Source organism: Pocillopora verrucosa, chromosome 9 (assembly GCF_036669915.1).
Source record: "Pocillopora verrucosa isolate sample1 chromosome 9, ASM3666991v2, whole genome shotgun sequence".
Taxonomy (NCBI): domain Eukaryota; kingdom Metazoa; phylum Cnidaria; class Anthozoa; order Scleractinia; family Pocilloporidae; genus Pocillopora; species Pocillopora verrucosa.
In genome coordinates, this window is record NC_089320.1 from 7,178,483 (window position 1) to 7,191,795 (window position 13,313).

Below are 13,313 nucleotides of genomic sequence, written 5' to 3' on the forward strand. Positions count from 1 at the left end.
TTTCAATTTTCGCTTTTCAATGCAGCGGAAGGAACATCATTAATCAGTATCCTGCCACACCCAAGACTGTTTCCCAGAAGCACTCAAATGACAACTTTCCAGCTTTTAATATTAGCCCAAAATATCTTTCTGGCCAGCTAGTCAATTTACATCTTTCGATAACGAACAGTTCCACTTCTAAAAAAATATCCTCAGGCATTATAAACTATTCTAAGTGAGTTTTAATAAGGTTACCTGGCGTGTCTTGTGCTTGCTCAGTGGTACAGGAGCAGAAACGGAAATGTGCTAAAGGAAAAAGGAAATCGCGGGATGGTTCTTAGCTGCGTTAAGAGATCACATTATCCTTAGCTGTTCCTGTTATGTTCACTGAGCGATGTTTGATCTAATTTGACAATGATAAAAAGTTTTAAAAAGTGTACTTAAGATACAAATACTTAGTAAAAATGATTTAAACACATGTACACACAAACCGAAAATGCTCAAAATCATGACCCCAGAACAAAACCGCCTTATTTATACTGTCAACTTTCCGCAAACGGATACTATCATAAGCGGAGAGTTCTATTCAAGGACACCAATTTCCATGACCTTTTTGCCTTCCAGTCAAATTCTGTATTTACACCGTTATTGAATGGCATCCCCGTAAGTGGACACTCCCTCGTAAGCGGACGTGGACACTTGAAATTGAAAAGTGGATTATATTTTGCCTACGCTTTCTCGGACACCCATAAATAACTAATTCTTAGCAAAACAATTTGTGCAACCAAAAAAATGAACTTTGACCGATGAACGGAACAATTAAGATCGCTTTTGTCGAATCTCTGTTTATCCGCGGGAGAGCAAGATGGCCGTCGGTTTTTTGACATTAGCCAACATACACACTACTTTTCTTTGCTTTCCACTCATGGGAATAATTTTTTAGTAGGCGGACAGTTCTAGTAATGAAAAGTTTTTCCAATTCCTGAGGGTATTCGTTTAGAGATAGTTGACTGGCTGTGATTTATCATCCAAATTACCATGCACGAGTAACAGAGGTTATGGATACAATACAACTTTATTACCTCTTCCGGTTATCAATTCAAGATAGGCAAATCGAAGGAGTCGAGTCTTACTCTTGAAATAAGGTGCGTGGTGCAATACTGTGTTTGAATTACGATCATAACTTTCATGTGTTTGAACAGGAAAAGCTAAAGATTCTACAAAGAACCTTAAACAAGAAGCCATTTTTGTAAAGATTCAAAGAACGCTCTACCTGTTAAAGTGTAACTCACAAAACAAGAATATCAAAAAAATTAATAGAAGCGTTACTCGAGTGCACATAGTCCATCTGAACGATGGAGAAACTATTTAAGAAAATAATCTTTGGCCAAGGCAGCGACGTTAGTCTACTTATCGGGCACGAATGTGACGCTAGACCTCTAGTTGTTTACTGCCCAACGACAAATCTTTATTTCGGAGTTTACCCGCTATTTTTTGTATTTAAATTTTATACTCAGTTCAAGTCAAGGACGAGGCTGGACCAGACTGCTGAAAGGGAAGCAAATTCCAGTGATTTGGATACCTCAAGATCATGATTTGGACCTAAAACCAGGTTTCTTCGCCATACCAAGTATTGCCTTTTTCGTTTCATACACAAAATAAAGATAATCTCAAGAAGCAAATCAACGCAAGCATTCGATTTGAGGTTAAAACTGTTCTACCACCGTAGGTTACACTGTCTGTTGAAGCAGAAAACAAAATAAACAAATAAAAAGAACTACTAAGCAATAACTTATCTATTTTTCCCTCAGGATTAGGTTTAGATTAGAGAAGAGATTTTCTGATCATATTCATTTAAAACCTGTGCCCAGATGTTTATTGCGATCGTAAAATCTTACATCTCGGGGTCGGCGCGCAGATGATCACATCGATCGTGATGCTGTCGCTACATCCAGGTGTCTTAGACTCGTATCTTACATCCAGGGGTTTTTAACTGTACCTCTGAATGGTCGCTATGTAACAATGGCGAGTTATATAAGGGGGTGTTTTGTTAAAATTGTACGGTAGTTTTACATAAGGGTCTGTTCCCAGCTACTGATATTGATCCAAGATTCTTTCACTGTGTGACCATTGCGTGACACGTTGACGCGAGCGGCTTTGTCTGTACTCTTCTCGACAACGGTATTTCACCTAAAGAAAAATGATCGAACTTGTTAAATTCACGTTGATCTCTATTCTTTTTAGGGGCACTCTAATATTTTTTTGGTACTGAGAGGTTGTTGTCACTGGTGTAAAAAAAGGCTTTCATCGGCCATCCAAGCTTACTATAAATAATAGTGTACATTGTAAATCACAATAAACCTGTTGTCCTTGTTGTTAATCGCTTTTTCCCATTTAGAGTTTAAATTTTAGTTTTGAGGCAAATTATATGCAAACGACCATCACTGACTGCAGGAAAAGCCCTAAGTAGGTAAGGATGGAAGGCTTCTTCTGGGACTCATCTACAGCACAAAGGGAGATAGTATATTCAAAAAATTGCATTTTATTTGTCATAGCTGAAAAGTGTACCTTTCACCGTGAAAATTTTGAGCTCAGGGTCAATTTATTCTATAGTCCGAGTCTTATTTCGTCAACTTATCATTGGTTTATTGATGTAAAACAGCATTGAAAATACTACGCCGTGATTTTGATGATGCCCTATTTTGTAGAGCACAATGCAGTCAAAATAATTTTTTTTCCAGTCAAATCGGTAATTTCCCTTGTATTGTTTTCTCTCGTACCGATTGTAGGAAACTATTTTTTTTTGAATGATTGACAAATCAGGCAACATGAATATGAATGCAGACAGAATATGGCGACACAAAGTCGTGTTACCATCAGATCAAAATTGTGAAAAACTTGAGTTATGAAATATCTAATGGTCAAACATGTTATTGAATAAAAACATAAAAGTTTAATTTTTTTAAACCAGAAATTGAACTGAGTAGTCCACATAAGAGCGTACGCAATGACGACCTTGACGCCAAGTTTGTGCGGTACATGAAGTATGTGAAGCGACTTCCCCTGAATGCTGTTCCATCGCTTTTTACCGCGCAGCGTTTCGTCCGATTACCTTAACAGTTCGCCGGTACTGGTTTAAACTCCTGGGTAGGGAGTGTTGAGTGTCTTGCTGAAGAAATTAACGCAACTACTCAACCAGGTCTCGAACCCAGATCTCTCGCTAACGTTCGACCACCGTGCCATGTAAACTATTTTATTATAATGTTCAATTACAAAGGCAAGGCGTACATTTTGCTATTAGTGCTCAACTTGGGCTGATGATTGCCAATCACACCCGTAAACTTTTTTTACAGTTTTTTATTATTTGTTCATTTCTGCAGCTGCGTGAATTCGTTTTAATTTATGAGGATATGGCTACATAAAATTAAAACATATGAGTCAGCTTCTTGATGGTGTTGTCTACCAAAAATTCTGACGTGCGCGCGGGCTCACTTCATCATGACGACACACTGCTTGACATTGATCAGATCTCGCGTGTCACGGCTAAGTGACGACGAGGAGAGTAACTTTCTTCGTCATTTTTCTCCTGCTGTCGTTTTTGTGCATCTCTCTATCTACTGGAGCCTCTCGTAAGCAGCAATTTACTTTTTTGAAATATTTTCTGATAACTCTTTTTGCTTTCCGCAAAAGTTCTAAAAGTTGCAAAAGTTGGTTTCTTTTGCTGAATTTCTAGTCTGTGGCTTTGCACTCGGAGTGCGCCGGGGGAGTGGGGAACATGATTCCAGATAATAAAATGAGTGCCTTGAGCGAAGACCAGAGCCATCCCGCAAAGAATGGCCGACTTGAGGATAGGGGTTGGTCTCCAGATGAACACAACAACCACGATAAGTTTTCATATCTGTATCTTGTTTGTGGATTTAAAATCTGAGGTTGTTTCGACGTGAGGCCACGCCCCGCCTGGTTAACAATATACAGGGTCCAGGTATCACCTGAGAAGGACTTTCGGAACGACTGGAATTCCATAAGGTTTGGTTTTTGCCTATGTCTTATTTACTTAAGTTTCCCTTTTTTTTCACTTAAATATGCCTAATTGTGGAGATCGAGTTTGAAAAAGACAAGTAGAACTACTGACCTCCCAACTATGATATTTCAACGTATGCTTTCTTTTTTTTTTTTTTTGCCGTGGCCGGAATTATCTGGAGGCACATCAGCCAGTGCTTTGATCAACAGCAAAGTGAAAGAACGAAAAAAAAAAGTGAAAAAAAGTTGGGCAATATGTCAGAATATTTCCAGTGTCTTTCGTGATTAAGATATGCATGAAGGTAGAAACCCATGGATACCCTTACGTATGTAAGTATTCCATTTTGTTATTTTTTTTTCGATGATAGAAACTCAGTGTATGATCGTATAATGTTAGCGCCCAGTTTTCCAAATGTGACCCTCCACGGGAAACGTGTACTAAAGTGAACGCACATTACAATTACACACTCAGCAATAGGCAGTGAGTGAAATGACTCGGCGGCCTCTGAGCAGCGGCGTGTCCGATGGCACGACTAATAAAAATTTTCCTTTTGTTTATGTGGCTCGATAGGAACAAAGGCGCATGCCAAGAAGAACCGTATACTACGGTTTGTCGTTTATAATGAATCCCAGAATTCCTAACATTATGGCCATTCCAGAATTTAGAAACACTTATTCTTGTTCCAGAAAAACAGCAAAAGATGAATGCGTCTGAATCATGCATCTGTGTTACCCCAAACGTTCGAACTTTACAAGCCCTGGGAATAAACTCTGAATCGTATGTGTTACCCCAAACAGAGAGTTAACACATATGTATGAAAAACAGCTTAAAAACAACTCCAAAGTGTTGAAAAAACAACAAAAGTACGCGAAAATGTCCACGTCAGTCTTCAATGTCAAGGTTAGAGTTCTTTGGCCGTATTGACTTATTTTGTGAAATCACTCGCGCCGCGCGTGAATACAAACATAATACCAGGGGGGGAGGGGGGGGGAGGAAAAGAAAAGTTTCAATTTAAAATTTTAAACGAAAGAGATTTCCTTCAGTGTTCATCCACAAATAACGTAGAAATGCTTATTTACAATCAAAGTTTCTTTCACAGGAGGCGGCCGTTCTTGCTCAAATAACTGCATACATTTGTATGTCACCTTTGATTTACCAGTGGAATCTTATCTGAGTAACTATCTTTTCATTGCGTGGTTAACTATGGTGATCACGATTATCAACCTTTACTCGGTATCGCAGCGTGAGCGTGTTGTGAGCGTGCTCTGAAACGTTGTAAGACTGCGTATGAGCAATCATGTCTTTAACATTCCTGTTAAAGGATTACGTTATTTATCGAATGACACAGGCAAACTCGTCGATCTTACGATCTTTCGATTACTATTCATCAGTACGTTGTCGTTTTGCAGAAGCATAACGTATCGACATTCCTATCGTAGCGGTATTCAAGAAGGTTGTCTTCTTGGACCTAGGTAAACGACCTAACTTGCCACGATTCTCCTACAGCTCAGTGGTAGAGCATACGAAGTATTTTCCGGAAGATCGACCTCTATTGGAATATCTATATCCTTGAAGTTCGACCCCTATTGGAAGCACTGGGAGTTCTTTTCTTCCGAGCATGTCTGTGCCAATCTCTGAATAACATTATCTTTCATTTAAAGATCACCGGACTTAAAATTTAACATCTTCATTTACATCATCATCGCCATTCCTCCAGATCATCTTTCAGCGATTTGAACTTTATCATACTTACAGGAAAGCCTTTAAAGCACCTCAACGTCTTCCGGGTCAAAAGCAATTGTTGATCAATTGGACACTTTTAATTATTGTTTTTATTCAAGCTTTCGACGGTGGTCAGCCGGCAAAACGAAATATATTAATGAAAAATGGCAACCTTAAACCTTAATGAGAGATGGAACATTGAATTGTGCTTTCATGGTAACAAAACAAAAAATTTAAGATTATTTTGATATTAGATGTAATTGACCTAAATTATTAAAAGAGAAAGAGAGAGAGTATGCCAGGAGTATGAGTTCCTAACTACGGAATTATTATTATTCGCGAAAATTGAACTCCTTTACCATTTTTTTTGGCTTATAACAAGTGGCACTCGACTGAGCATGTAGATTTCGGCGGTCCGAGACTATTTCCCTCTGTCTGTTTCCCTCACAACTATTCTGATAATCAGTCTTTGACACACTTTAACTGAAAACACATTGTATACACGGTGGAGTTATCTATAATTAAAAAAAAAGAATTTCTTTTTGAGTTGTCAATTAACGATTTGCTTTAAACTAACGTTAGCGTTTTTCACTTACTATGTCAGTTATCAGTTTTCCTTTAATGGATCGGATTAGTTACAAATAAGATCTGGGAGTCGTCTTTCCTTTGCGTCCTCTTCTACCAATCTTACTTGTGACATTCCAAAAAGCTACTTGGCTGGCTCTAAAGCGTTGCTTCAGCCTCGGTTTCACGTCGAGGGCTACGTAAAACTGCTCGTCTTTGGTAAATTGTCGCCATGTGATTTTCGAAGAACCGGGAGGAGTAGGAGATCTGAAAAGAAAAAATAACCTATTAAGTAATAGCTATGCTGTGTGCAGAAAAGACCGTTTGATTCTAAGCGACGCGTGGCGAGAGAGGCCGTGATTCTCCTGGAAGTTGGCCCCATTCCGATCCTTAAATTCAAAATTTTTGAAGGAAGAAGTGGAAACTAAGGAACACTCTAATCAGTTCTTACCCAAATTTGGCAAAATCCGTCCACAGTTTCATCATGTATAGGCTGAATCCCTTTTCGATTTCGGAAAATCTGGGCGTGAAATAGTCGATTAAAGAGGAAAGCTTCTTAAATGGTGCTCCGAACACAAAAGAGACATCCATCCCGCGAACTGTCCCAGCCCATGCCGGGAACTGCGTAAAGTCCGGACGATGCTCAAATACGTAGAGGTAGGTTCTCTCTCTCGTCTAAAATGCAAGATATAAAATAAAAACAGCATATTATTAATTACTTATAATTTGTGCTTTGACATAGGGACGTTACTATTCACTGATAAAAAAGAGTTGGAGCGAGTTGGTAAGAATTTCTTTAAAATCCAAAGCACGTGCAATTACATGCATACCACCTAAGTTTAGCATTTGTCTCTATAAATTTATCTTCAAATTGGTAAAAAAGTCACAAGAAACGAACAACAACCTCAAGTTGCGTGTTTGAATTAAGTCAATCGAGCTATGTTTGTTTTACCTCCGCTAAAGCACTGGCCTCAAACATTGCCGGCGCTAGATATTTAAAGTCGCTTTCAAACTCCAGCATCATTTCCCTGATGGCAGTTTTGTTGCTTGGATCATTATGGTCTGTGTATCGATACTTGACCAGCTCTTCTATAACTCTATGTCGATCTCTGTTTTGCCATAGACCAAGTGAACGTTTTATGGTAAATTCAAACTCCTTTCTGTCGACATGGGCGAGATTTCCCGCCTCTAGGACCAAATCAAGAGCTCCTTCGTGTGAAGTAAGCCCTATCATGACGTTAACACTTTTGTCAGGAAATCGTCTTTCTTTGAAAAGCTTCTGGGGAAATTCAGGAAGGAATTCTCCATCTGGAACAGGCGTGGTAATTTCTGCTGATATCTCAGTGGGGAAAAGCGATGAAAACCTCGTTTGAGTATCAATAATTTCCGCCGGGCTTTTGCTCCGTAAACAACGAGTGAGTTCCATGTCTGGCCCGCATGTAGCGACTTTCTTCAATTCCTTCAAGGTGTGAGTGCTTGCCCCATTACCTCTAAGTATAGGTGACGTGGCAAAGCCGCTCTGAATTATGGCTCCTTGAAACAATCCTTTGGACAACGGAGCAATAAGATGAAGGGAGACACTAATTCCCCCAGCACCCTCACCAAATATGGTCACTTTGTTGGGATCTCCACCAAAACTTGCAATGTTTTTATTGACCCATTGCAATACCATCACCTGCAGATGTGAGACAAAGTAGTTCTTAGATATTTTTGTTCGTTGGTTAGCTACGTTTTACTCAAGAAGAATGGATCTTGAAGTTTTTGACGAAGAAAAAAGAGAGTCAAGTTTAATTCTTTATTTTTTGTGTATATAGTTTGTAATTTAATTGCTAAGTGTTTTGTATGATAACGCTGTCTTCTTTACAATACATTTTTACAATGCGTTACCGCACGGTTAGATCCGTATACCTGATCTTGCATTCCATAATTTCCCTTTAAGTCCGTGCCAGGGATGTTCAGGAATCCTAATATTCCAAGCCTGTAGTTAAAAGTTACCACGATCACGTCGTTCAATGAAGCCAAGATATGGGCCGGATAATGAGCCGAGGAACCGAATGTGAAGTTGTGGCCTTGAATCCAAACCATGACTGCTTTCCTGTCGCGGGCTTTTGTAGTGGATGCCGGTAAAAAAACATTTAGGTAAAGGCAATCTTCGTCCACTATGAGAAAGGGAAATGTATAACAGTCACTTCGAACAAATATATGTTTATCAGGAATCGTAGAGCGTTTACATTTGATCTAATTTCCCTTGATAGCACGGGAAGTCTTTTTTGCTCTGTTGCTACATATTATTTTATATGAAAGCGTCATGCCTTACCTTCTCCAACTGTGATATTAGGTATTGGAAAATCTGGCTGAGGGCACGCAGCTTTGTAGTCTGTCGCTTGTCTGATCCCTGTCCATGGTTTGGCCTGGTTTGGAGCAGCAAACCTCAATTCATTCACAGGAGGCTCGGCAAATGGGATCCCAAGATATGAGAGAACTGATTTGCCAAATGGGAGACTTTCAATCTTACCGACAATTTTTCCAGACTCTATCTGCACGACGGTTGAGTTTTCAAAGCCTCTAACCTGCAAACGTGGATCAAAGAGATAGATTCTATATGGTGTTACTGAGAGAAGACGAACATATGAAGAGAACTACTAGTGATGATCCGACTGTTGTGTTGACTAAATAACAAGCTTCAAGTCAGCCACACGATGAATTTAATAAAAAAAGGTCAATCCTTTAAAGCCTGAATCCAGAAAAACTCACCAGTTCTAAATCTACGAAAGTTTGATTAGAGTTAGACTTGATGCGATTTGTCCCTGAAACAAAAAAAAAAGTGAGTGAATAACTCATTTCTTCTCAAACAGCGCCACCTGTTGATCGTTTCAAACATATCATATATCATCCCGAGTACCATTCGTTCAAACCCATCAATGAAAAATGTTTTATTTATACCCAAGTTCAGTACGTTGTTCATTCACAATTTGCTATATATGTCGAGCACGGTTTCTGAAATAAACACCCATCTTCCAGGTCAATTTGCCGCGTCTCTTGTGTGATATCTGTTCATATTCACCTACTATATACCATTTTTACACTGAAGCAATGTCCTTAATGAGTACATGATTGAATTAAAGGAAGTTAGAGCTTTTCATAAGATTCGCTAACAATCCTAACATCTCACCTTTGGGTATTTCTTCTCTCAGGCGAATCTTGAGTGTAAAGTGCCGCAGTGTATGATTTTTCCAGTAAATGAAAATTTTCATCTCAAGGCCATCATCTCCTCCTTTTATTCCTTTAAGCATTACGGCATTACTATTCAGAATAAATCTGTCTCGAAACCCCGGCCAGCTGTGATCTAGTACTTTGCATTCCGCACTTGTGCAATACGCAATTTCTTCCTTTGCAGGTGGCATACTTTTGACATTAAGTTCCTTTACTTGGGTCCAATCCCGCACCATCTTCGTTAAGTGGTGAGTCAGGTTCACATCGCTTCCCTCTTGGGCCCAAATACCTGGAATGAAAAGATTTGTAAATACAGTCGTTTTGCAGACAAACGACAGACTGGAAGCTGGATGATTATGAGGGAAATCTAAAAGCCATTCCTGTCCTTGCTATCACACTCGGGTGGAGATACATTCTTTATCATATCCTTCATAGACTGTAGAGTAATGTACTTATCATTTTTGTCTCTTGGGGCTTGTTTTGCGTATTGAAGACGTCCTTTTTTCGATTGCTGTCCGCCAACGTTCATTTATTCAGCAGGCATGACCAGTATGCTACCACTAGATAAAATGTTACCTGATCGAATTAGTTGCTCTAGCGCACGGGGATAAATGAAAAAGACTTACATTTGGTAGAAAGATCAATCACAACTGGGTTATTAGTGGTTCGACTTCCATAATTGACCTCGCATGTAAAGATCACGTTTCTCTTCCTTGCCTCTCGTGTTGACCGTTTTATGATGAGACTTTCTTTGGATACTCCTTTAACAACTATTCCGTCAAACTCCTGTGAATGACTCAGAAGAGTACATTTCTGGGAATTGTTGCAATAAGCAATATCAATCATTTTCAAGCTGTTAGAATCCCTAACTTTCCATTTGATGTATTCATTTGAAGATTTCAGTTCTCTACATTCCAGACGTAACGTCTCGTTGGGACACATATGCTTTTTTGGTATTTCACCTAAAGAAAAATGATCAAACTTGTTAAATTCACGTTGATCTCTAATCTTTCCTAGGGGCACTCTAAATTTTTTTTGGTACTGAGAGGTGGTTGTCTCTGGTGTAAAAAAAGCTTCCATCGGCCGACCAAGCTTATTATAAATAAAAGTGTACATTTTAAACCACAATAAACCTGTTGTCCCTGTTGTTAATCGCTTTTTCCCGTTTAGAGTTTGAATTTTAGTTTTGAGGCAAATTATATACAAACAAACTTCACTGACTGCAGGAAAAGCCCTAAGTAGTTAAGGATGGATGGCTTTTTCTGGGACTCATTTACAGCACAAAGGGAGATAGTATATTCAAAATTGCATTTTACTTATCATACCTGAAAAGTTTACCTTTCACCGTGAAATTTTGAGCTCAGGGTCAATTTATTCGATAGTCCGAGTCTTATTTCGTCAACTTATCATTGGTTTATTGATGCAAAACGGCATTGAAAATACAACGCCGTGATTTTGATGACTTCCTATTTTGTAGAGCACAATGCAGTCAAAATAGTTTTTTTTCAGTCAAATCGGGAATTTGCCTTGTATTGTTTTCTCTTGTTGAGTGACGACACGTTTGCAAATTAGTAGTGCTCTAACCTTGGACAGTGAACACAAAGCCCTGCAGTTGACCTGTAAAAGGAAGTTTATCTGCGTAAGTCTCAATGTATTACTTTCATATTAAATTACACACGTAAGGGAAGAGATAATAACTGAACGGAAAAACAGGACAGATACTCGAGGACTCCCGGGATTTGTGGAAACCGAAAATACTGAAATGAGGAATATTATCACAGTTGCATGTATCCATTTCATTGGCTGGTTTTAACTAAAGGAAGTTGCTAAAGTGAAAGTGCTTACTATGGAGAAAGTGACTTAGGAAATGACTCGTTCACAATCAAAGCTGGGGAATTTAGAAGCCCCTCTACAATTTTTCAAACTCATTTGAGTCTAAGATTTCGTAGCTGAGAATCATGAAATGCTCACAATCAAAGCATTTCTTTGTTGGTCGACGAGAAAGAAATACTCGATCTAACGGCTTGTGTTGGCGAGATTCGAATATATGCTTCGGTTTCGCTTTGTTAGGACTTTTATCAATTTGAAGTTTAATGTAAGAATAATTTGAGCTAAAGAAGATGTTTTCGATATCGTAAGACTTAGTGAGAATGCTGATCCTCGAATTAAGCAGCAATGTAAACAAATTATATTATTAAGCTACAAAAGTCATCACGTATGAACTGATTGATAGTCGTGTTCATTGATCTGTAGATTTCTTCCTGTGATTTCGTAAAACCCCTATGAACATCACAGGTTTTTTCCCCAGGAAAGGAGGCACATTCGTTTACATGTAATATTTTTTTTTCCTACAAACAGTTTCACTTACATTGATCCACCAAAAGTTAAAATTATTTGAATCCGTGCAATAAAAAAAGCCTGATGTGGGTGACTTGTGGGCTCAGTCGCGCAAAACGTTCTTGCCAAACAACTAGCATTTTAAGGGAATTTTACCGAAAAGGACAAAGGAATCAGAAAGAATGAAATTTGAATACATAATGTTCGAAAAAGACTAATACAAATTGAAAGATCTTTTCAACTTTTTTTTCCTGTTTATGTATAGTTATTAGAAAAATCTGAAATCTTTATAAACTTTTCTGAGCTCTCCCTTCATTGTTATTTGAAAACATGGCTTCGACTGTTATTATTTTTCACTTTGTGAGCACATTTTGAAAAGTGAGATTCACCACTCAAAAAGATGACTGGGATGATGAGCAATTAAAAGACTCACCTTAACTCAGTCTAAATGAGCGCACGCCACTGCACAAGAGACAGACATATTGCGACGGAAAAAAATGACTCTCCTTATTTAATCAATACGGTCTCATTTGAGTGCCGAAGCATTTAAAAAACAATTCATATTCTTTCAACTCACCTAGGGTAAGCAAAATCAACAAAGCAGTGAAGGAAGACATGTTTTGATTCACGCAAGAAGTTTCGCTTGAAGTTTAGTGAACACCTGTCTGTTGGAGGGAAAATGTAAAATCGCCTTATCATTTAATCTGTCGTTAGTATTTGTGATCTGGTTCAATATTTAAAGACAAGCTGTTTCTTTCGTTGGTCAGCATTACTTGTGTCCTGACATCGTCCTTCAGCTGTGCCCTGATACACGTTGCAACAATAATAGATCGTAGATTTTCAGCAAATTGATTAGTAAACATAAACACACTTATAGTTTCCTTGCGGTCAGCACAGGATTTCCTAACGGGAACAAATGAATAAATATTTAGCAAGCTTTATATTACAACCACTTACTTCTCGTAGATAGCCTTTTCCTCGGCAACCTCAGAGGTAATCTGATCTACCTCAGTAATGAAGGAACTGCTTGTGAGTAGTGTGAGGACGAATCTGTCTTACCTTTTCAAAACGAGACTTTATAACGATCTAATTATTTTCATTTGCGCATGAGCATGATATGAGCCAAAGTATACTAATGGTAAAAATAGCCTTTCAATTTTCGCTTTTCAATGCAGCGGAAGGAACATCATTAATCAGTATCCTGCCACACCCAAGACTGTTTCCCAGAAGCACTCAAATGACAACTTTCCAGCTTTTAATATTAGCCCAAAATATCTTTCTGGCCAGCTAGTCAATTTACATCTTTCGATAACGAACAGTTCCACTTCTAAAAAAATATCCTCAGGCATTATAAACTATTCTAAGTGAGTTTTAATAAGGTTACCTGGCGTGTCTTGTGCTTGCTCAGTGGTACAGGAGCAGAAACGGAAATGTGCTAAAGGAAAAAGGAAATCGCGGGATGGTTCTTAGCTGCGTT

General features: G+C 38.6%; 1 protein-coding gene across 2 annotated transcripts; it reads right to left on the bottom strand.

Moving 5' to 3' along the window:
* Positions 1-5,594: 5,594 nt before the first annotated feature.
* On the bottom strand, positions 5,595-12,878 carry LOC136283389 (cholinesterase-like). 2 transcript variants are annotated; one of them, XM_066172186.1, is made up of 12 exons: positions 12,794-12,878; positions 12,414-12,501; positions 11,084-11,116; positions 10,126-10,461; positions 9,459-9,788; positions 9,041-9,093; positions 8,604-8,856; positions 8,195-8,445; positions 7,239-7,961; positions 6,738-6,961; positions 6,319-6,553; positions 5,595-6,237 (listed from the first exon to the last, which is right to left on the bottom strand). In XM_066172186.1, exons 2-11 carry the CDS (start codon positions 12,451-12,453, stop codon positions 6,358-6,360), a joined length of 2,439 nt encoding a protein of 812 aa, XP_066028283.1. In that variant the 5' UTR covers positions 12,454-12,501; positions 12,794-12,878; the 3' UTR covers positions 5,595-6,237; positions 6,319-6,357. The 2 variants fall into 2 exon arrangements, with proteins under 2 accessions (XP_066028283.1, XP_066028282.1); XM_066172185.1 differs by having other exon boundaries at positions 5,595-6,553.
* Between the last annotated feature and the right edge of the window lie 435 nt (positions 12,879-13,313).

Bases quoted from the DNA above. Each gene is read 5' to 3' on its own strand.
- LOC136283389 (XM_066172186.1), bottom strand. From the start codon at position 12,453: ATGTCTTCCTTCACTGCTTTGTTGATTTTGCTTACCCTAG. The intron at 9,094-9,458 runs GTGAGATGTTAG...TTTTTGTTTCAG, and splicing joins GAGAGAAGAAATACCCAAAG to GGACAAATCGCATCAAGTCT. The intron at 6,554-6,737 runs GTAAGAACTGAT...TTTTCTTTTCAG, and splicing joins ACGGATTTTGCCAAATTTGG to ATCTCCTACTCCTCCCGGTT.